Source organism: Chinchilla lanigera, unplaced genomic scaffold (genome assembly GCF_000276665.1).
Source record: "Chinchilla lanigera isolate Chin_1 unplaced genomic scaffold, ChiLan1.0 scaffold00048, whole genome shotgun sequence".
Lineage (NCBI taxonomy): Eukaryota > Metazoa > Chordata > Mammalia > Rodentia > Chinchillidae > Chinchilla > Chinchilla lanigera.
The window spans coordinates 11,371,963-11,397,490 of NW_004955449.1; the positions used below are offsets into that span (position 1 = coordinate 11,371,963).

Genomic DNA, 25,528 nt, shown 5'->3' on the forward strand with positions numbered 1-25,528 from the left:
TTTTATATATTTTTAAAACTGAGCTGTTGATGAAAGTGGATGGAAGACCACATAATTCATTTCAATTTTATGAATCCATGAAACTGAGCTGACATTTAACTGAGTTAAATCCTACATGCACCAATTTTGCATTCAGATTGTTGTTTCACTACCTATACAGGCTGTCTTTGCAGAACTTTAAATATTTTGCAAATATATTATTAGTATATAACAGTTTACAAAACCCTCTCATTTATGCAAGTACCTTAGGACTGTACTTCTCAAACCATCTTGGTGAAGGACCAGAATTTTTTCTAGTTTGCCATATTTCTATACATTTGTAAATTCAGTAAAAATGCATCACTAGGAAAACAAAATTAACAATAGACATACAAAATATAAATTTCAGTTGTTTTATCATTAGATTTAATAAACATGAAATTAGTCTATCAAATTGGTACAAAAGATTCTACCTATTCTAGCATCTGCACTTACATTACCATGCAGGAACAGTAAGATCATGGTACTGTGAACGGACTTCTCACTATGTCTTGAAACATCAAACCTGCCTCAAGATAATGTAACCTGTTAACTTGTCGAGAATTTGTAAATTTTTATTTACAACTTCTAAATTTGTAGAATATATTTATAATTTTTAACTGCTTGCAAAAAGTTGTGATTTTATTAGAGAAATTGTTTCTGTGTAATCAGAATCTCTTCCATCCCAATTCACTTTTTGATTCCCTCAAAGAGGAAAGAAGGGGGCTGGGGATTTAGCTCAGCGGCACAACGCTTGCCTGGTAAGCACGAGGTCATGAGTTTCATTCTCAGTACAGGAAAAAAAAAAAAAAAAAAAAAAAGAGGAAAGAAAGTTCTTACCAAAGGCAGCATGTTATTTGTGTATCTCTATCTATGTCAATGCTATTCTAGTAATTCAACATGTCACACTATTGAAATTACTGTAAATGTAAACTTTGAAATAATTATGATGGTTTTAGGACTTTCAATGTATATGGTGATAATACATTTGCTCACGAAATGTTAAACAGATATTTCAAATCTTGGATATATTGGAGGAGTTTGATGTGACAATTTATTTTGTGCTTATGTATTTCAAAGCTAGTAATACATATTTTGATAGCAACATGTATTCAAAATTTAGATTTCCCAACTCAAAATAAGTCTAAGAACACTCCATTCTAAGATTTAAAAACAACCCATTTTAATACAAAAAATCCTAGATATTCCAGGGATCGTGCTGCCTTGTCACATAAATAAAAGACATACACATTTTCTTCATATAGTCAAATTTACTGAGTTTTTGCCATTACTATTATTACCTAATAATGACTCTTTTAGTTATAGTTATTATTTTTTGATAATGTTGGCTATGTTTTTAAAGTATACATTGAGGAACGTTTGGCACTAGGGGGCAATTAATAAAATTATGAATAATGCAATTTGGTTTATTAAACTGTTATCTTAGTAACACTTTTCCTCATTAAGTAGGTTGCAATACACAAAAAATACTTAACATGCCAAATGTGCCATCTTCCTTTGAATAGATGTAAGTGATACTTCGGGGGAAACCAAAATTGTCATCTGACAAGGTTGAAGTTTATCACAACTGCAGGCTCTGTGGATATCTTTCTCCAAACTCTCACAATTACAAAATATGTGCCTTAAATCCGCTTAAATTAAATAAATCATTATTTCCCATACTTCATCAAGAATGTTTATTATGGCAGATATCTCTAGTACATGAATTTTGTTGGCTGAATAGTACACAGTGTTCATTTTAATCAAAGATACATTTTCAGTCATCACATCCTATTTTATGATTGTTTTTACAAAATTCAGTGTATATAAGATGATTTTAGTCTTTTTTATGTTTCTCTCTTTTTCATCCTAATATGCTCAAAACAGATAATGGTCGCAATGTCAAAGGTAATGTACAAACTCAAATTTCACATTGACGCTTACAGTGCCCCTTTACTCGGCATGCTAACTTGCCTGCTGTATGCCCTGTTCAGTGCCACATCCCCGTGCTGCCCGTAGCTAGTCCAGGTGCCTGGTGGAGACATCATGGCTTGATTTTGCTGGAGACGTTGTTAACTGGCTGAGCTGTGTCATGAAAACAATGATGAACACCTTTTTCCTACAGAAGTGTAACCATAGGTTGACAATGAACACTTCATGAACATTTAAATCATCTGGAAAGAAACAAATATCAAGCTAAGTGTATTTCAGTGTAAAAGAAGCACAGAAGCCTATCTCAGGGGAAATTTTAAAAATAATGATTAAATTTAAAAATGAAAAAAAGTGCTATATGACAGCATTACTTCATTTGTTCCTCTTTTGTTTCCTTAAAACTAGTTTCACGTTCCTGGATGGCAGGGGGTATGGTTTTAAGCTTACTGTAGTAGTATACTGTACATGCATGAGCGTCATTTTATATTTTATATTATCTTTTAATCATTTTTAACTGTGTTGTATATTATCCTGAAATCAAAAGCTTGACCTACAGCTACCATAGGATAATGATTAACTGGGCAAAACTCTGCCTACATTTGGATTTGGCTAAAAAATTTGAGATTCATTTCTGTTTTCTACTATATATCACAGTAGAATATGAAAACCATATTATTCTTTTCAAATTGGAAATTCTTGATTAGGTCTTTTGACCTAGGCCGTGCATGCTGTTGTGGATGTGCAAATGGTGACAGTGACTCATTCTGTGCATGTGTGTTGCATGGGCATGTCTCCACCAGTTACCATCGTTACTTAGAATCTACCGTTCCAGCTATTTCTGTGTCATTGGTACTCTAACCACTGTGCAGTTTTATGTATTGATTTCTCCACTGCTTCCTTAAATAAGTCAAAGTTGGTGTTGACTATGAATTAATAGCACTGAAAACCAAGAATGTTTTCTAGTCAGCAGCCCAGGATAATTTTAAAGTAATGGAATTGCAGCAATTTCTCCTTACCCCTACAAACTTTATTTTGTAAGTACTTCAGTAAGGGTCTTTGCAGGTTATCGCTAATAGTGGGATAGGATTCCATTTATTGTACATAAGTATGGTGTCCTTGACCTATCCAGTGTGATTTCTAAAAGGGAACAAATTAATGTCAACTATCCCTGATGATTTTAGTTACATAATTGAGAAGGTAACCTCAAGAAACAGTATATAAACACGACCTTGCCTGTGAGACATATGACAGGCTTAGTATTTAACAATTAGCAGTAAATTAGTAGATATTAATTTCCAGTGTTTTTCTAAAATAAAGTGCATCTAATTCTTTTTTCAATAAATATAAAATTAGACTGGCTCATATTGAAGTTAGCGGTTCATCTCTCTGCCTAACTGCAGTCATTTTGTTTTTAATTTTACAGACTAATTCATTAAATCAACTCTTCAGCTTCCCTTCCCTTCTACTAACTTGAGGCAGCAATAATCTGAATAAAATCTAGGTTTCAATTCAGTAACAATTGGACTGTGTACCAGAATTCGGTATTAATGTTTTCTAAACCATTTTAGAAAGTTTTGACGTATTAATAATTATGAATTTAAATGCCTAAATTGGAGGAAATATTTGCAAACTTAATAAAACTTTAATGTAAATATGCACTCCCAAGTTTTCATTATTTCTTCATGTTCTAGTTTTGAGAACTATTAAACAATATTGAAGTGCCTTCCTCTTTAAGATTTTCACAGGAAAATTAATATATTAATTAGATGAGGAATAATGCATTAAGTGAGATTTTAAATTTTTTGGCTTTATATCTAAGACAAATTCAAACTTTAAAAATTAGAAAATAAAAAACATTTCTAAACAGCATTATATATAAAATGCATAATTACAATCAATTATTTCAATAATTAATTCAACCAAAAATCTTTTTATTACAAGACAAAAGTGATTTAGGAATATATTTGGAAGGTCTTCAACATCCTCTGATTTTTTCCTTTAGGTGAGATGTTGGCTGATTCCTTTGCACAAGTGGTACCAGCATCTTTGTCTCCAGAAGAGGCCATTCTTTAACTGTCTTGGGAAGTCTGTTTTAGTTCCTATCGCACAAACCGCCAGCCTAAATCGCTCTTACTGAAAAGTACTCTTCTCTCATCGACCTAAATTAGACAGAAATACTGATGCAGTATCTCTGGCTATACTAATTTTAACATAATGTTACAATATCAACACAGTAAATTGGTACCTTTCTGCCAAATTAATTTCCACTTCACCTTCGTGGATTCTATTTTGTTTCATTTAGTAAATTTCCTTAATTTTCCTTTAATAAATTCCCTTTTTTTAGAAAATATAACCTATTTTCAAGGAGTAAAAAAGCTACTTCAAACAAACTCTGTATTCAAATTTGTAGATGTATGTATTATAATTTTTAATAATTTCTTTAGCATGTGAGAGGGGTATCTAACCCTACCTCTCTCGTTCATAAGCTCATTTTAACCTCAATCTTAGTGGCTTCTCTATCTGTTCTTCCTTTCAAACTATTCAATACAAAATTTACTCGGTATATTCTGATAAACATTATTGATGAATGTGATAAAATGTTAGTCCTCCATTATTTTGTTTTCCTCATTTTCTCGAGGAGACCTGCATTTTTCTAACATTGGTGTGTTTAGTTTCCAACTGTCTATGAATCTGTCATGTGAGTCAGAAACAAAACTGCTGTGAGGATTTTTATAGCTTTTATCTGCATACTAGTCAGGAAACCTATCGGACTCATAAAGGAGATAAATTAATTTGATACAACTTGTTTCACATAAGTTACATTGGCCATTACCCAGAATTTAGTGATCTTATAGGGATTTGCAAATTTATTTTTCAGTGATGACAGTTTCTTTTGCAAATCACATGTCATTTTGTGGAAGAGATACTGTGGATTCTGAATAGTAATCTCATGGTTACTTTTAATACATGCCTCTGCAGGTTAAACTTACTGCCTTATGTTTACTGGCAGAGTTCTTCTACAAGGCTTAATCAATAATGCTTTCTCCATTGTTAAGCCACTTCAGTAATTTAAGTTCTACTAGACTTTAACCAAGTAAGCTCAATGCCCTAAGAAATGTTACACATAGACATGGTGCTTCAAAAAAAAACTTAATCCTTTTGATTTCTCTCTTTTCTGCTTCATTTTGCCCTCAAGAATAAATGTTAAAATATTTTTATATATGTATGTATTTCAGATGTATTTAGTTATACTTCTGTCTAAAAGTGAATATATTTTTTAATATTTCATAACAATATATTTAAACATCATAATCATATCAATTTTAAGTTTTTGACCTAAAATTTTTCCCAGTTTTTGCTTTACGCTGTTGTCTGAGCTCTAAATGTGGAATAATTCTTGCAGCTATAAATTGTCCTACTTTACACTTAGTCAGACACTTGCAACATATTAAAACTTTACCCAAATGTTGATTTAGTTTACTTGGTCATCTGTTTTCCGCTTCTTTTAATATACTGAATACTTTAATCTGGTCATCTATTTTGGAAGTATTACTTTGCAGAATGTCTAATCCTACTGCACACTTTAGAGTTTTACATTTCTGTCAGTTGAATCTATTATTTCTCTTACTTCTATCCATTCATTTTCGTTAAATTCATTTACTTTGTTTTTCAGGGTATGCTCCTTTCTGTCCTTAGAATCCAAATTCCTTCTGTTCATGATTTCTCTCAGTGAGGCTGCTTTTCACCTTTATATCCTCTGCAAAGGCCTCTCTGAATATAGACGTAGGAGGTAGGAAAGCCCATATTCTGATTTATAGTCCTTGTTTCTTAGGTCTCTTTGGCCTCATATTCTGTCAATTTCAATTTAGAATTGTTGAAATAAAGATATTATTAATTCCTACCATAAAGCATTAGATATTTTTATTAGAATATAGATATGATTTTGGAGAACCTAAGCCAACATAGATCATCCTGAAGATTCTGGGAGACTTTTACATATAAAATCTGTTTTAAAATCAATAGAGAGAAGCATAATGATCTTTATTTCACAGGATGCAATAAGATTCAGTTCCTGCTCTAAGTAGCATGCATTAGTTATTTTTAAGTAATATATTAAATTATACTGCATTTATTAAAGCAATCAATTTAAAAATATCTAGATTAACTCTCTCAGACTAAAAGCTTAAAATAAAATAGACTGGAGAAAACATTTTGAAGATTTTTCCAACAGTGAATATAAAAACATAAAATAGTGATTGAATGAAATTTCAAGCTCTGAAAACAAATGTATGATATTTCTGAAATTTCTCATTTTTATCAGACATGATCTTTCCTTGTTTCAACAAAAAATTTATTATACTTACTCCATTAATATGTAATGGAATTCAGAGATAATTTAACCTATATATAAGAGGTCAACACGATTTCCTAAAGGTAATATAGAGGAGTCATGCAAAGGAAAATAGTTTATAATCAAATGATAGTTCTTTCAAAATGCTAGTGTTCAGCTATAAGTACACTAGAAGACATATGCGATCATCATCTATATAAAAATATTGGCTTTAAAACCATGAAAAACAGGAGGAAACCTTCCATATATGAACTGATAAAGTGATAGAGCAGGCATATGGGTGCATAGCAAAATAAAAACTGGTATTTGGAATGAATAATAATGGATTGGACTCATATGAATGTTAAAAGTGAAAAGAATCAAAACAATAATATACCAAAAAACTAGGAAGAAATTAGAAAGTATGAGATTCTCACATGTGAGAATTTTAAATTCATGGGTCTTAATTTTAAACACCCTGTCAAAGTATTTTTGTGTGATAAAATATGGTCACAATAATTGCACAGAAGAAAAAAATCACTAGAAGTTGGAGTACGTATTTATCTGTATATTTTAAAAAATATATTCCAAACCTATGCTTTCTTAAATAATAAAAAATGAAAGATGAATTGAAGAAATAAATGAGCATGAAAACATGACAGAAAAGTGTTGGTGAATCTCCAAAGAGTTGTCAGAATGGGACTGAACAACAACAGGGGATCCTAAGACAAATAAAGAATTTTAAATGTTTACTTATTTAGTACACAGATTTTCATTTCACATATCATTCATTCCACATGCATAGAATTATAAAGCAAAATATTTTTAAAGAATTATTATTTATGATTTTAACATGATTCTTATAATTATCTGTAAATTTAACAATGTTTAATCCCCAAACTGGAAAAATGGCCCAAATCTCAAAATGAGAGAATGTTATCTGGAATATGTTATAATAATAATCCATAAATGTGAGAGGTTAAAATTTCTGTGAGGACCTGGAGGGCAGACTTTCAGTCAGAGACCTATCTGAAGACAAGCATGTCTAACCTGATTTTATTTTTTACTCTGACCTCTGTATACAAATGAGCACACCTGGGCAATAAATACTCAGAGAGCTCAATGACATTTTCACCTAGATGGACTTGTTATCATAATGGGAGTGAAGAGAAATGCAATTAAAGAGGTATAATATCTGTTAAACACATAGAAGTTTGCTTAAAATAAATTTAAAGTTTTATAATAAATGAGCATATACATTTATATGGAAAATAGTGTAATTTTCCCCCACAGTAACTATGAATAAAATGATGAGTATACTGTCATGTTCTTAGCACTATGTTTGACCTGAGTTGATTGATCATTGGAATCCAAAATATGCAACCTATAAGTCTAACTTTGAAGTATTTATGTTTTGCCTAATGCTTAAAGTACCTTTATATCCCTGAAAAGTGTTTATTTCAGTCTGAATGGGAACAAAATATGCTCTGTAGTATTTCATTCATGAATCTGTATGTTTTAACCACTCTGAGGCAGAAAGATACTGTATAACACAATTAGACCAAGGATTTGCATAAAATTCTTCCTGATAATTATATAAGTAATATACCCATTGCACAAGAAACTCTGTCTCTCTATGTAACAGATAAGATTCAGATATTGATGGTCAGTCTACTCACTCACAAAGGAAACAAGGCTTCTAGCACCTTCCAAATGATTTCTGTGGGAATGGAATGTAAGATCATGATGGGAAATTGCCAACCCCAAACATGTTCTATTAATAGCTATAGTCACTCCTAATATGTTATATTTGCCAGAGTTTTTTCTTATAAGGTTTTTGCAATGTCTTTTCTTTCTCCTTGGAAACTGTTTCTCTTAAATCTAAATAAGAAAAAAAATGGAAAGAAAGATTTAAAATCCCCCACAGGATTTTGTAATTTCTAATAGAGTATACACACAGAGAGAGAGAGAGAGAGAGAGAGAGAGAGAGAGGGAGCTTCTGCCCCTCTCAGCTTCATCTGAACTTCAACTTCTAGAGACTTTGTGGGTCATTTCACACAAAGGGTGAAACAATGCAAAGACCCAGAATGCTGTTACTTCTCAGTGGCACAGGAAGGAGAATAAATCAGATTGATACCGGATAAACTTCATAAGTGCATGGCCCATTTTGGCCCATTCATAAATTTCACAGCCAGCATGATTTTAACCTTAGGCAAAATCTTCCTTGAATAATCCCCACAATATAAAACAAAATTCATGAAAAATTTTGAAGATAGATTTTGGCCAATAACAGGGAATGGAGTTTTTTCCTATAGTTTTTGTGAAAAAAGCCAACCAAAGGCTCTAGATGCCGCTTGCTGTGAGGGTGCGCACCTCGGACTAGTCTCTTCCTGACACCCGCACGACCCCCCGCGCACCTGCAGGTCACTCTAAATTTCATATGCGGGTGTCTCCTGGATATATTGAGTACGAATGCAACTGAATCAGGGCCACATTGGACATGGATCCTTTGCAGGGGACTTGGAAGCATTTCTGTTTTTAAATTTTCTTTTGATAATATTTTTACCAACATTTTTCAATTTTTTTAGGGCCTTTTAATCATATCAAATCAAGCCTCCTGGGATCCACATCGGATTCAAACCTCAACAAATACAGCACCATTAACAAGATTCCACAGCTCACTCTGAATTTTTCAGATGTCAAAACTGAAAAAAAGAGCACATCACCTCCTTCTTCAGATAAAACTATTATTGCACCCAAAGTTAAAGAGCGAACCCACAACGTGACAGAGAAAGTTACCCAGGTAAGAAATGATTTAATAATCAATTTTATTTTCTTCAGCATAAAATATGTGTGCTGTCTTGTGAATGATTATCAGCAGAGGTAAGACATTCATTTGTACTCCTATGTATCTTGGGATGTTGGGGTGACCCCTTAGAGTACAGTTACATACTGTGAATCTTATGAAAGCAAAATTGGACTAACTTGGTACTGCTCCTGATGTTGTAGAGAGGATTAACCACCTATTCATCATGTTTAAATATTTACTGTTTTTCTGTCAACCCTTCATTCTTAAAGCATTCCAAAAAATATAATGGCTCATACTTATGGAGGGTTTACATGATTAGTAGGGGCTTACTATTGAAGTTACTATTACATTTTTACACTTACTGTACTAAGTAGAGTCAGTTGACTTGGGAAAAAATCTGAGATGATAAAAAGTCAAAGTGAAACAACATACTTCACAGAAACAATATTATATTGTTTGCAAATAAATATTGCAACTTGAACTAGGTTGAAAAAGCTACTGTCTAGAAGTCCTGCCTCACAGAAGATATAAAAATAATTTGTATTTATTTTTTATATACCAACCTAAGCAATACCTCTTTTGCTTATGGTGCACTTATATTGTTAGCAATTCATGACTCTAAAATTTGTCAAGTAAACGGTTTTTATAAAATTTGCTAAGTGTGTTTGTTTAGCAAGCCTTTGCATAAAATGACAACAATATGAGGGAAAGCTTGACCTCTTTTTGAATTAATAGTGTTTTTCTGTAATTATAGTCACTGTGAACAGCACTATAGTACTGTTTGTACATTTCCTGTGCAAGCTGAAATTACAGTGAAAAAGCTATGACTCAGTTATAAATGGAGCTGAGCAATCTACATTTTTGAGATGAGAAATTATATATGCCAATCCATTTGTGAGAATATTCCTAGTACACATTTTAATATTGTGTAGTAATGAGGCACTCTAGGTCTGTCAGTCTCCTTAAATTATATAGGTATAGCAGTTTTAATTGAATAGACCACTGTTATGTGTATTTTATTGGCACAATTTTGATAGCTTTGAAGTTTACTCTCAGCTATTTGTCACTTAAAAATTATTTTATGGACAGCAAACACTATGTGGATATACAAGTATTAAGAAACTTGAAGAGATGGAGAGAGGTTTGTAAATGGTAGGGCCAGTTTTGTGCAAATGGATAAGTTGCAAAGAGTCATCCATGGTGAAGCAGAAGCAATGGGAACAGGGACCTGTGAGGTAGATGACCGCCGCTGGGCTCCAGCCACTGCACAGGAAAGGAATGTTTCACCAATGGATATTCGTAAATCTTTCAATTTATAAAAGACATAGGAAACCTAGAATTTAAGATAAACTCATTTCCAAAGTTTGGCAAGCTTTTGAACTCTTTGCAGGAAAAACAATACAACCTTCTGTCCTGTAGGCAGTGAAGTGTGATCTCAGCCAAGCTTTCATGTGTTGGTTGATCCTGGCAGCGCCCCTGTGGCAGGAGAGAGTGCTGCACCCAAAGATGAGAGGCAGGATATGCTTTGGGGGCTTTCTCATCCTAGTGTAAAAGAAGCAGATATGAAATGCATGTGAGTAAAGAATGTAGAACACAGAATAGAGAGAATGTAATTAAATCGTAAGGGGAGAATTTTCAAAGAAAACAAGATAGGCTTAGACACTTAAAATGGATCTGAAAAGTTACTTATCAAACAAGGCAGTAAGTGATTTTCAAAGTCTAAATCAGGCCAAGTGTAGTGTATGTCTGTAATTCCACTACTCTAGAGTCTGAGGAAGGAATATTGCAAGTTGGAGCCCAACCTGTACAAGTTAATGACTTAGGAGATCATATTTTAAAATAGAAAATTAAAAAGGAGCTTGGGGTGCAGTCTGGGTGTTTAGTTCAGTGCAAAAGTCTTGGATTCAATCCACTGTACTGCAAAGAAAAAAAAAAGCACAAATCAGAATCAAACAGGCTTGCATTTTAATTCTGGTGGAGTCATTTATCATGTACCATGAAGACAAGAGACATTTATTGTGTTGCACGGAGACAAGTTTAAGGACTGACAAAACTTATTTCTCAGATGTGATATAAAGTTTAGATAGAATAATATGTGGAAAATATTAATCATGGTGCTAAGTACATGTCAAGCAATATCTGCTGTTATGTATTGATGGTCTTGTGTGACTACTTGCTCTGACTGCCACCTGCAGAGTCCTTTTGTCTCTACATCCCCAGGACCTCACAGAGTACCTGGCACAGTAGAATTCTCAAACATTTGCTGAAGGAAGAGAGGAGGGAAGGAAGGGAGAGGAGAAGGAAGGAAGGGAGAGAGGAAGGAAGGAAGGAAGCTGTTATTTTACCAAGGCAAGGGGTAGAATTTGATGTAGAAAAAAAGTAGCACATAGTTATGGAGACACAAAAGTCTATCTATCTTCTTTAAACAAATAGTTTCCCAGGCCACTGATTGTCAGGGCAGGAGATTTTCCCTTCTAGATAATTCTTTACTATGTTTTCGTACCTCGCTAAAATTCTGTATCTTACATCAGAAGCTTGACTTTCCTTTAAGTTCTCATTCTTTATCTTTAACATCCCTGTGGATATATACTTAGCACTGTAATAGTAGAATATGCGTTTTAACATTTTAAAAAATGTTTTAAACTACTGTTATCAATTGAATGTTTTCCCCAAAAATTCACATGTTGAAACTTAATCATCAGTGTAATAATGTCAACAGGTGATTAGGTCTTGAGGGTGAAGCCCTCATCAGTGGGATTAGTACCTTTGTAAAGAGCTTCCTGACCTCCTTGTTTAAGACACAGTGATAATATGCCCATCTATGAACAAAATGGCAAGCATTTGTCAGGTACCATATCTTCCAGTGACTTGATCTTAGACTCCTCACTCTTCAGAACTCAGAAAAATATGCTGTGTATAAACTACCCAGGTGATGATATTTTGCATAACACCCCAAACAGACTAAGATGACTCCTTACCGTTAAATGAATCTTGGGCCGACCAAAGGGCTCCATATTTTTCCTATAATTTGAACTTCACCACATTTTGTAGCATCCTGTCACACTCGCCACAGAATCTCATTTAGAGAGGGAAAAGGCAGCCAGTGGCCTTTTATGGAGGTTGAAATATTAGAATTACATGGTGTTTTGTAAAGAATCGCATTTTTTTTTCAATATGAAAATTCAGTGAATGCAGGAGAATTCTTGTTCAAATAGGATACTTAAGTGGCTATGATACTGGCCAGGAATACTGAAAGGCTGGATGAAGCTAGACCAGGGAAAATTAGTAGGAACATTGCATCTTCTTTTTAATGTGCCTTTAGGACTTAGTAATAGAACTTTCAGTTGCCCACATGCCAAATCTAACAAGGTAAAGATGAAATGTTCAGACATTCCTCCTGCAGACATAGTCTTTAGAAATTTCAGTTAAGTATTGACAGCAGAACTGTGCTGTGACTCTCTTCCCTTTGTAGTGTTTGTGAAATTTGTTACTCATAGACACCTTCCCATTACTGACACCTGAAACTTAAGGGAGGAAAGATTTATACAGTTTCATCCCATGGTCACAAAAGTAAGGCAGAGGGGCATGATGGAGGAACAGATTCTAATCTATGGCAGTCAGAAAGCAGAGACAGAGAGAGAGAGAAGAAAGCTGAAGGGAAGATAAGAATACACACTTCCAGGTCACAGCCCTCTGTGACCGAGCTCCAATCAGGCCCTAACAGCACATTGAGCGACCCACCTCATTACTGGTGAGTGTAACACTCTCGTGACCCAGTCACTCTCTAAACATAGAAGACTTCGGGAGCCATTATAAATAGAAGCCCTAAAAGTAACTATCTTTGGAATTTCCATGTATACTACCTATCACATTATTTGCAGTCAATAAAACTACATTGGTAATAACCACAATATTTATATCCTCTTTATATTTCTTGTCTTAGGTCTAGTGAGATTCTGTGTCAGGAAATTCTCAATATATTTGCTGTCAATGAGTAATATTCCCTTATCATATGTTCTAATAGTGGCACCTCAGTTTACAAACCTACCTTGCTTTCCAAATTTAAGGAAGATGGCTATGTTGGTGTTTGCATGGGGAAGATGACCATGGTCACAGTTGTCACCTGGAATGGAGTTCGCCAATGAAAGCAAAATGTTGCCCAACACTTTTATTTACAAACCAAATTGTTTGCAAGCAGAAATGTTCATGAACCAAGGTGTTACCTTATTCATGTGATAGGTTTGTAAGGTATATTTTCTTTAAAAGAAGTCAATTTTTGGTTCATAAAGCATTCGATAATCAATTTTTAACACTCCTCAGTGTACAAACAATAGAGCTGACATTAAGAGAAAAAAAAGGATAAATGAAAAAGATAACTGCTTTCTGTTCATATTATTTTTTCACTGTTTGAGTATCATCTCTATTACACACTGAGTTAGGGCTGGCCAAGTAATTAATATTTGCCTTCCTGGCTAACATGAGTTTCTATTACTTTTTGTTGCAGAATTGATTGGTAAAGTATCCCTGGTGGCATGTGAAACTCTTGATATTCTTATGTATATCTATGAATGATCTAGTAAAACACTTGTCAAAGCTGAATATGACCACAAATGAAGCATTTAATCCTAAAGATTAGCATAACATTCAATCTAGTACCTAACTTCAGGAATAATGAAATCTAAAATAGACCATGGATAAGGACCGTGTTATTTTTTATTCATTCCTCCATTCATGCATTTGTTTATTTATTCCACAGTCATTTAATAAGAGTGATGTGTTGTGGTAGGTGCTAGGAATTCAGCTAAATGACAGTACTCTACATGGGAGAAGGAGGGAGACAGACAGGTAGATCACATAGATGTCACAATACATTGTGAAGGATTGCAGGGTAGGCGAACTCAGAGTGAGGAGGACATTGAGAAAGGAACCCTTTCCCATGTTGGGAGTTTGGGGTAATGGTTGGTAATATAAATGTTTGGGTATGTTTTAAACCTTGAGAATGTTCTAAAGTTAGCAGTAAGAATCTAGAGTGGAATACACATGGGAGTAAAGAATGAAGCTTGAAGAATTTGTATAACAGTGTCTAGCATGAAATATGACACATAGCAGGGAATTTTAAAACTTCAGTAATGAGCCACTAAGGTATCAAATACCACTGGGCAAAAGTAAATCTGCAGTGCAAACAAAATCCCCAAAGCAAATATCTGCCTGCAAATTTTTTTACCTTAAATAATATTCAAGTTCTTGCTATTACTTTGGATCCACAGATGTCTTCTGTTGGCTGAATTTATGGACTAAACTTCTGGGATCCTTCAGCTTTTTATGCCACATTTCATCTGACCTTTTCCATTCCATGGAGGAAATAGAAAATAATTCCCAGAAGAGATGTAGAGATGTGTGTGAGTGTGTGTATGTGTGTGTGTGTGTGTGTGTGTGTGTGTGTGTGTGTGTGTTTCCTTTACTACAATCTACCAGGTATAGGACAATGTACTTATAGTCATTGCCCAGTCATTTCTACCAATACCCAGAGAGTTATGGAAACAAAGCAATGAACTGGAAGTTGACAAAGAACAAAGAGAAAGATCTCTTAATCATGCAATTATAGTTGTTAGCAGAAGATCAAAATTTTGGTTACATTTTTGTAGAGAACTCATAGGTTTCTTGGTGTACCCCAGGGAAGAGTAGAGGTGGGTATGAAGAAAAGATAGACAAGAGACAAGAGCTGGTCAGGTGCAGGCAACCTCTTACCTGATAGGCAAGAGAACCCCAACAACAACAGTAGAGGCGAGGCATTTATTTATACTTTTGAAAAGTTAGTATCACGAAACAGGGAAGGTTGCCTAGCAACTAAGGACTGTATTGTCCAGGCAGCATGCTTTTCTCAAGACTGAGGTAACTTGACTGATTTATGCACTATGGCCTTATCTTGCTTCCACACATATAATCAATTTCCAGCTCCAGCTGCTCCCAACACATTTGCCCCATTTTAAATAAAAGTAAGCCGAATGTTTACACTCTTGTAAGATTTCATTATTCCTGATTGTTGTAAGAGGTCAAACATTATGCTAATTTTTAGAATGAATTGCATCATTTGTGATTGTGGTGAGCTTTGGCAAGGGACACTCTTGCGAATATACATAAGCGCATCAAAAGAGTTTAAGATGACACAGTGGATTGCAATACATTACTGACCCTTATCAGCCACTGCTGTGACAGAATGCAATAGAACCTCAACTTGAACCATCTTCAGTAAAACATGAAAAGCTGAGGCACAGTATACTGAGTCACATAACTGAGAAGTGAAAGGGGGAGTCTTATCTCGGCAGGGTGTATTCAGTGTACATCTCAGAGCCATCTCTGCCTGTCCGGGTCATGCTTTCTTCTCTGTTTGCTTCACTCCCCACCTAATGGAAACAAGCTCCTAGTACTTTCTTGTCTCACATAATGCTCACAGTTAGTGAACTAGTGAGAAAGGTCGTTTCTCTTTCTGTGTCCAGAACATTCCTAGGGAAAGAGTACTCTGATTGCACAGCTGTGTCCTGTGTTCACTTTTATGCTAGCTTCTTGACTGACAGCAACCCCAGAAAAATTCTTTGGAGGAGAGACTGTAAAGGGAGACAACCAAACAGCAGTGACCCATTGCAAAGATAGAGGTAGGAATTCAGTCTAGCAGTGTCAGCTTCTCAATCTATCGGTCTCTCTCTGTCTCTGTCTCTGTCTCTGTCTCTCTCTCTCTGCCTCTGTCTCCTAGTTTTTGTCTCTCTGGCTCTCTGTCTTTGTCTCTCTCTCTCTGTCTCTCCTCCCTCCCATCACACACACACACACACACACACACACACACACACAAAATACATATTATGTGTGAGGCACATTCTAGAGACACAAAAGCATAAAGCATATAATCAATATCAAGGGTGTTATAGATTACTTGGAGAAATTTTAATTATAATGTATAATTATATGATAATAGCATTTACAAGTGCTAGTTCATATGTTCTACAACATCATATTATGAAAGTAAAAGTAGTTTAAGTCTCCCTTTAACTCAGAATTGGTCATATTATGACCCAATAGTTCTGCAGTTTGGTCTTCATTACTTTTGAGGAGTCTAGTGAATTTAATAAAAATCCACATCTTGAAAATAAGATGTACCAAAGAACCTAAATGAATCAGGAGATTTTATTCTGAAAAACAGAAGAAAAAGAAACTTACTAATGCAATCATAAGTGCAATTTTTCTGACTTTGCTGAGGATGCTCAAGAAAATTAGTTTTATCTATAATCACAAAACTTTACATCACAAGAAACTTCTGAAAGTTTAAAAGGCCATATAATCTCTAAATTATGTAGAATTTTAAACCAAAATAAATTTTTAGTATTTAGAATTCATGTAAGTACCTTATTGGCATGAAAATAGAATTACAGTAAATTTAATAATAGCTGACATTGATTGAGCATTTACTGTGGCAGGATCTGTGCTAAGTGGTTTGGTAGATAATCAATTTTCATCTACGTGACACTTGGTACTATTATTATCAACTCTATTTCATAAAAGAGGAATTGCGTTTAGAGAGAGGAAGTAACTTATAGAAGCTCTGGAATAAATGGCGGAAGTGGCCCTGAAACCAAAGTCACCTTACTCCAGGGGTGAGCTTACAGTGTCTAAAGTACACCTCTGTGATTCTGTTCTGTTTCGTTATTTGAGCCCTAGAACAATCAGATGTGAGCATGGCAGGTGGACACACTTGTAATATGTGGGTGTAGGGCCACGTGTCATGATCAGGACAGTTAGTAGTCATGAATCAGAGAAGTGAGGCTGTAGAAATGTGGCAGTTTTCTTCAAAGCGCTTCGCACTCTTCAGAGTACCCGAAACAGGCTTGCCTGAGGGAACTTTGCTTCCACTCTTATCTCTTGTTTGAGTTCTCCTCCATTTACCTTACGCTAATTTTAGATTCAGTTGTGTTTAGATTTTTGTTGGTGGTTTGCCACTCAGTTGCAAGAAAAGAAAACAAATTACACTGATATGACTGACATAAACATAATATCAGATATTGTGATATCTTTCTGTGGGATTTTGTGCATTGTAAATACGTTCATATCCTCTTTATACTGATTTAGTGACTCAAAACAAGTGTCAATTAGTCAGTACTTGTTTAGAAATGGAGATTTATTTACAACAGATAAAATTCATTGGAGACATGACATTGACTTTTATCTTATTATCTGATGTTTAAAATCAGGCTTAATAGTAAAAATTTTCCTAACACATTCAGGGTTTCCTCAAATGAGATAAACTCTACCCTAAACTTTCTCCCATAGCAATATTTTTAAAAAATTTTGCATGCTTTACCACAAATTTAAAAAGCAATATTTATGTATAGAAATATTTTGCAATAACAATGTGAATTTAATTTCATGAATTAAAATTATATGTAATTAAAGATGAATTTTTGAGTCATTTTTATAAAGATTTATTGATTTTTACACTTGGAAATTATGACTAATTTGCATTTTTAATGGCCAGAGATGTTGAAGATTTTTCATATATCTACTGACCAATTGTACATCTTTTTCTGAAAAGCATTTATTCACTTATAAAAATGCAAATTAAAGCAGTATTAAGATTTCATCTTACACCAGAAAGAAAGGCAATCAATGAGAAATCAAGTAATAACAAATGCTGGCATAGTTGCAATGAAAAAGGATTCCTTCTACATTGTCAGTGAGAATGTAAACTAGTACAACCATTATGGAACTCAATATAAAGATTTCTTAAACAACCAAAAATAGAAATTCCATTTGACCCAGCTATTCCTCTTCTAAATATCTTCTAAAAGAGCTAACAAAATCATATTACAGCAATACATGTTTATAGCAGCACAATTTAGCATAGCTAAATCCTAGAGGCAACCTATATTCACAGCGAAGGTAAACATTATGTCAAAAAAATGAAATAATATAAATAATAGTAATAATAAGCACAGGGAAAGGAGATCTAGAGATGCAGTAAGGAAAGTGGGTGGGGAAAGATTGGGGAATAAAAACAGATAAAGATGTGTAAAGTCCGCAAAAACACAATAATGCTACAATGTAACTAGTACGCTTTCCTAAACTTCATATTATATCTAAATTCAAATATTATATAACCCCAGTAGAACTATACAGATCATCTTGAACTGCCAGATACAGTGAGAATTACATAATTCCAAATTAAATTTGAACTGCAGTACAGGAACACAAAATTGCCTCTGAACTCTATCAGTCTATATGAAGTTTATTTTGCATCCATTATCCTCATATTATTTGTAGAATGCCATAAGAGTTGGTTCAGCAAAACTAAAATTTTCATTCAAAGTTTTCCCCATATTCGGGGCTTTGTCTATAAACTACATCTGTATATGAAAATTGAAATAAAAAATTATATCTGGATGTCGCAAGTAAGTATAAAGCAAATTTATCAGAATAATGATCTGAATAATTAAGGGCCATATATGTTTGACTGCTTGATAAATGTAAGTCAGATACTGTGGTTGCTAGAAAATGTGTAAATCAAGGTTTTGCTTTAAAATGCCTTTTATTAAATATAAAGCCTTGAGATTTGACACCCTGGACTATGTTTTCTAGGTTTTTTTCTAACCAAATAAAAATATTCTGGAATGTAAACAATATGAAGGAAAGATAAAAGTTATTGTAGATATTTTAGTAGTAACTGATTACTGCAAGTATATTTTATGCTATTTACATACTAAATATAACATAGGAGTGGGTGTTTCTTATCTTAAAAAGTGTGGAATTTGTAAAATGAAACAAATTAATGTTCTATTTTCACTAAATGTTATATGACTAGTAATAAATAAAATCATTTACTGACATGTTCTAACTTAAATTTTTATTTCAATTAAAATAGCACCAAACTCATACTTTTCCACATTTTAGATGAGCAAGGATGAAGACAGCTATTTGAAATCAGAGAACCCATTGAAAGATGGCCATAGCTTTGGGCCATTTGGGAGATGCAATTTAATTATAATCACTTTTTTAAAAACACTTTTTTGCTTTTGTATGTTCGTCACACCTTTTAGAATGATGGGAAGAAAAAAAAAACCTCCTTTGTACGGTGTATCAACCAAGGAAGTCATATTGAAAATAGATTCTTCAAAAGCAAAATACAAGTGGTCAGAAGAGACAGGTAAAAATAATTTAGCTTACAGCACATAGCAATAGCCTGGTTGCTATGGTAACTGAGGTGCAGAAGATTGCGGATTTCTGTTGCCTAGATGGTTCAGGTCTTCTCTCAATAGCATCAATTCCCACTTCCCCCACCACCACCCTCAGTTAGCAAGATCTTCGAGATAAAAGTCCAACTCCAACATAGGGACTGAAAAGAATCAAAGAGAGGTCCTTTGCTCATCTGTCCCTCTTGACTTAGAGGTTGTGTTATACAAATTTAAGGTGGGTTGCCTAATAAGAGTATTGGTGCAGGAAGTTTTTCATGTCTTATAGGACAAGAATTAAGCAAAGGGTTTTTATCAGATATGAAAATATCAGGGCACACATGATATTTGCACATACCCAAACAGCCCAAGGCCTCCATGTGGATATGAACTATTCTTTGAATTAGGGAATCAATTCAATCATAGAAGTATATCTAGAAAGAAACCCAAAGTAATAAAATAAAATGAAATGAAATAATTACAGTCTCAATGGCTATCCTGGTGGTGAGTTTGGGAGAGTTTATTCCTGTAGCTCTACTTTTCTATATTTTGAAGATCTCATTTATATTGAAAAGTATGCAGTTAGATAATAAACTCTACAAAACTCAATTATTTCTAAAGAGTTCATTAAAAATCAGTTAATCCTCACACAATCGAAATTCAGTGGAAATGCAGGTATTGTGTTCTTAGGGTTTCTAAAATTTCCTATCAGTGGAATAATATAAAACACGTTTCTATCTCTCCTTCTGCACTCAGAATCCAGTGAGTGTCAGTGTAGACTTGGGATTCAGACTTTTTAACATTCTCCACCCCATTCCGAATCCCCTACTCCCACATTATTAAAATCTAGTAAACTTGGGAAAATGGACACAGTGCAGTTGTCTCCTTTGGTGGTTGAAGAAGCTAAAAAGTATATCCATTATAGAGCTCTGATTGTCATTTTACATTGCATGTCTTTCTGCCATTCTTAACCAGTTAATTGGGTCAGTTATACATTACTATGGGGTTTTTTTCTGGCAGAATTTCTGACAAAATGAGACTATGTTCATTTTATTTTAGTAATCATATCAAAGATACTCATTTTTAGGAGGATACCTACTGACTCCACAGAGGGCTTCTTCCATATTGAATTACTATAGATCTACCTTAAAATCAAAACACACTTAAGAGACTGGCCAGGCTGCAGTGCTCTAAAACATTCCTCAGGGGGCTGGGGATTTAGCTCAGCGGCAAAGCGCCTGCCTGGCAAGCGCAAGGTCGTGAGTTCAGTTCCTGGTACCGGAGAAAACCCAAAAAAAGAAAACAACAACAAAAAAAAATAAATAAAACATTCCTCAGAACAGCAGTCCATAATTTGGGGGTGGGGAGAGGGAAAATAATTCCTTAGTCAAATAATAGTCCCTCCAGAAAGCAATTAACATGCAAAATTAGCACACTTTTCCTTCTCTTCCTGAGAAGACCTGCCCTAAGGAAAACTATAAAGCTTGTATTTATCAAATATTTCTTAGTTTTTATTAAAAAATTCACTTTAATTGCCCCTTTTGTGTATATATGACATTTATTAATGTCCAGAAGGATTCATATGGGAGGAGAGATGTTTTAGGAAATATTGGCTTACACTGATTCTTCTTAGGTAACTGCAAAATCTCTATGTTTAAGTCAAAGCTAAACATGTAGAAGTTTTGGCTTTTTTTAAAAAGAAGATTTATATAGGCATGGAGTAATAGCTGGATGAGGGCTATATATATAATAGCAATACATTTTACTGGCTTGATTTAATGAAGCCTATTTAGGTTTCTTTTCTACCCATGTGCCAAATATAGAACTAAGCTTAGAAGAGTTGAAGCAAATACCATCTACATTTCCTTTTCTGTTTTAAATATCCCTGTTAAAAGTGCACCTGTGTTTTAAAGCCTGCTTTAAAATTACTTAGGCCTAAAAAAATATGTTCAGTGCAGGCTAATGAAGAAAAGACAGTCTAAGTTTCCTTTCTGAGAGGAGAGTGGGTGAGTTCCACTTACCTTTGCTGCCCTTTAGTGGCTGAAGTGCTGAGAAGGGAGAATATTCTTTTCCTACCTGCTCGTCCCAATAATATGTGGTTGGTGATATCAAGGAGTCACTTTAATGGCCAGGGAGGAGGTGCAATGGCTTGTGGTGTGAGAAGACCCCGGATCACACAACTATGTTATTTTCCACACCTCCTTGGCTTCTCTTCTTCAGATCTCTTGGTTTCCCAGATCTTTTCCAGTGTAGCACCACAGTCTGCAAACAGGACTATTTCCTGGAGTCTGGGATGTTTCTTACGTGTGACATGAAGAGTCAAACTGACAAATTCCCGTACTATTATCAGCAACACATTTATACTTTTCAGGTATTGAGATTTAATTGCTCAGTGATATTCAATGAACTGAATGAAAAGGAAAAAAGTACAAATAAAATACTCTAGTGCTCATTCTTGGTTGACTGACAGCTGTCAGCTCAACTGTACCACCTAGTTTCAGGGCAAGAAGCTGTCCTTTATAAGTTATGCTCATAGCTATATGCATGATTCATAGATTTGTATTAGAAGATAGTGATTTGAGGGCCTTAAATTTTTCTACCTGCAGGCACCTGAATGACTTACAAAATTTATTACTATATTACCTCTCACCACCTCCTCAGTATCCCACAAGCTCACTTTGTTTTTCCAATATGGAAAGACTATTTCTGTCACTCATGTTTCCTCCCACAGACACGACTATATTATACTTCTTAATGAGCACTGCTTTTTAAAATTCTAGTAAATGGACAACAATAGATATGGGAATTCAGTAGAAAGCTAACAAAAAATTATTTTCTAAAGAATGAGAATTAAATCTCCTACATCTAGTGAGCATTAATAAGTTATATTTTATAGTAAGTTATAAAGAATGAATATAAATAAATTTCTGAGGGGTTATTTTACGATTTTTAATATTATTCTCAGATAGATTTCCCTAATTTTTTATGCCTTCTGAAACTAAAGTCCTCTTTAAAACAGTAAGGTAGAGAGAGAAAAATTGCTACAAGGGAAAGGTGACAGAATCTCTCTTTTGATTCTATTTGATCTTGACTCTTCACATTTTTTTTTCATTTAAATTCAAGGAAAACAAGAGAGACATAGATTCCTTTGTTCCTATTTCCTTTCCATGAAATGATTTCTCTGGCACATCCAACTGCCAAGAAAAGAATTACCATACATTGCATTGTATTTCCTTCTCTATTTCAATAACCATGTTATTGATGTAATAATTTAGAGGAAATATCTTTTTTAAAAAATGAAATAACCTTAGTGGAATCATTCAAACAATTTTAAAGCATGTGAAGCACAGATTATTCAGTGCTAACAAGAGTAGGGCCCAAGAAGATAGAGGGTTGAGACTTTCATACTACCCTAGACCCTGCAGGGAAAGCTACAGTCTACATGGCTTTTTATATTGACTTTCTCTTAAGTGTGTGTGTGTGTGTGTGTGTGTGTGTGTGTGTGTGTGTGTGTGAGTGTGGTGGAGGAGTTGAAGGACTTTACTTGATTTCTGTAGGTCTGGAAATCTAAATTGATTTGGTTTAGTTCTGTTATTTACTTTCTACAGCTACCAAACTGCTTAGACCTATTCATTGATTCTGGTCACTAAGTACTTATTTTTATACCGACTGTTGAGTTAAGTGAATATTCAGAACCTTTCAAATTTTTGAATGCATCCCCAAGAATAAAACTCTAACTTCGTAGTTTTGAGTTCAGCGATCATTTACTTAATACTCCCATTTGGGAACAAGACTGTTTTAATTCCTGTATCCTCTCTTTTCCACCCATCTGGTGAAGTAGCAGAAATACATTAGGCTCTTAGCTTAACTCCTGCTAATCCCAATCTTCCTTTTTCATAACATATTTGCTTCAAGATGTACAAAGTTATTAGCAGAAATGAGTTTTCATAGCTACTTAATACCAAATAGTCAAGCATTCTACTCTGTGCTTCACGAATAGGGTAGAATATTATCTTTATTGGAAGGCAAATTTCATTTTTTAACTGTCCTTGAAATTCAGGTAGTTATTTATTTGTTCTGAGAATGTGCTCAGAAACAAGAGTTTGATGCTACTTTGTGCTAACAGTTTAGCTATACAAAATGTATAGAATATTTAGTAGTATAAAAAGGAAAAATGGAAAAGAGTGAACTTCTGTTCATTAGGAAATTATCTTTATCATTGAAAAATAAGATTCCTAAACGTTGCCAGTCATATTAATGCCAGACGTCAGAATCCCTTTCATTTTACATTAAATTGAAATGTATATCGAAAGACTCTATAGAAAAATAGAAAAATCCATTCCCATTGGTGGGAGGAATAGCTTGAAACTTCGTTTACCTAGTGTGGCCACTTGTCAACACTATCTGGAAGAGATTAATATAAAAAGGTGATCTAAAGTAAAATTTTAAAAAATATTTGCTGTGAATTTAAATTGCTATATACACATTTCCCACTATATGAAATATTAAATTAGTTATATGAAAATTTATGAAATGTAATGATGAAATTTGAGGATATATTAAAATTAAAAATACATTTTGCTGTTTCTCCTGCTTTCTACTTTTATCTCCTCTGCTTATAACAGTTAATTCTTTATTAATAGGAATCTTTCTTCATCCTCAGCTGTTGAGGATAATTCCAGAACACAATTGCTGGTACACAACAGTTCCGGGAATTTTCAGTTACAACAGGTGAAAATTAAGTTGCTAATAACTGGGATATAATTATATTCAGCTGGTACTTGACATTCAGTTTGTGTTCCAGAAAACCTGGAAGATAGATATTTAAATTTTTAGTGAAAGTTTTTTCTAATGTAGTTATTCAGTAAGAGAAGGACAGATTCCTGATTAATATGTAAAAGTTAGAAGAACCTACTTCCGCAAAATTTTCAGCTCTCCAGTGTTCTGTAGCTGTCGGAAGCAGGAGAAATCAATAACCTCATTCTCTTCTCTTGTTTTCACTTAATGCTTAGTTCTACTGATCTGTTGCATACCACACCTTGATTTTGGTGCAAATAGAAACTTAACAACTTTAAAAGAACTAGAATTTTCAAACCTCTTATTTCTAACACTTAGAGAGAAAACATTTTGTGTTTTAGTGGGTTAATTCATTTGTTGAACAGTCCCCTGTATATACACACACACAAATATACAGGACATTTGACTATCTCCTCACGCCAAAGTACTCTGACACCACATGTTTTCCTTTCTGCTGCCAGTGTTTTTAACTTCATCAGCACTCCCTTTGTCCTCCTCACGATATAAATATGATCTGGGAGTTTACTCTCAGTGATTTCTAGGTTAACAACATTGCCATCCTTTTCTCTATAAATCAAATCCTTCTCATTTCTGAGCCTGAGATCACCTCCAAGTGAATTTGTCAGGATGCCCCGCTTGTACCAACCTCTCTCCTCCTTAAACTCCCAGTGCACTTAGTCTGTGTTTGCACAGACAAACAATTTATTTCTACCCTGCTTTGATGCTTTTCCTACATGGCTAGATGATGATGGTGATGAGAAATTATATATATATATAATTTATGTGTTTTGTGCATATAATGAGTTTTTCATCTGTAGTATAGCGTGATAAAGCATTCTAACGTATATTTAAAACATGGCTCAAAAAAACCACAATACTTACTCATCACTTGATCAGCAGTTGAATAACATGCCTGTGCAAATAGTACATTCTTGGCATTCACAGGAAAAGGATTTAGCTTTTGCTAATTGTTTGGTAAGAGGAAATAACAAATTTCATTCATGTAACATTTATTGGGTACCTACCAAATTATAAGCAGGTCAAATAAACAGATTTATGTAAACCATTAATTCTACCTCACCTCCTTTTAAATTCATTCCTTGCCTTCTGTTGTGTGTTAGACCTAAAATGTCCCCCAAAATGCTCATATGTTGAAGGTTTGATCCCCAGTGCAGTAATGATCGTAGGTATAGATCTGGAATGGTAACTGAATTATTAGGATTCAAACTTCATCAGAGGATAAGTTCATTGATGGATTCATTAATTTATTGTGAGGTGATGGAAACATAAATGGTCTTAGTTGAAGGGAGTGGGTCATAAGGGAATGACTTTGGGGACTACATCTTGTCTCCAAACTACCATTCCTCTGTCTCTGTCTCTCTCTGTCTCTACCTCTGTCTGTCTCTTTCTCTCTCTCTCTCTCTCTCT

General features: G+C 34.2%; 1 protein-coding gene across 1 annotated transcript in view; it reads left to right on the forward strand.

The window, feature by feature from the left end:
• Kcnh7 (potassium channel, voltage gated eag related subfamily H, member 7) overlaps positions 1–25,528 on the forward strand; it is a 442,427-nt gene that overhangs the window by 319,196 nt on the left and 97,703 nt on the right. The window contains exons 5-6 of the mRNA XM_013518746.1: positions 1,906–1,926; positions 8,869–9,083. Of these exons, the coding sequence (XP_013374200.1) occupies positions 1,906–1,926; positions 8,869–9,083 (236 nt within the window). The remainder of the gene's footprint in view (positions 1–1,905; positions 1,927–8,868; positions 9,084–25,528) is intronic.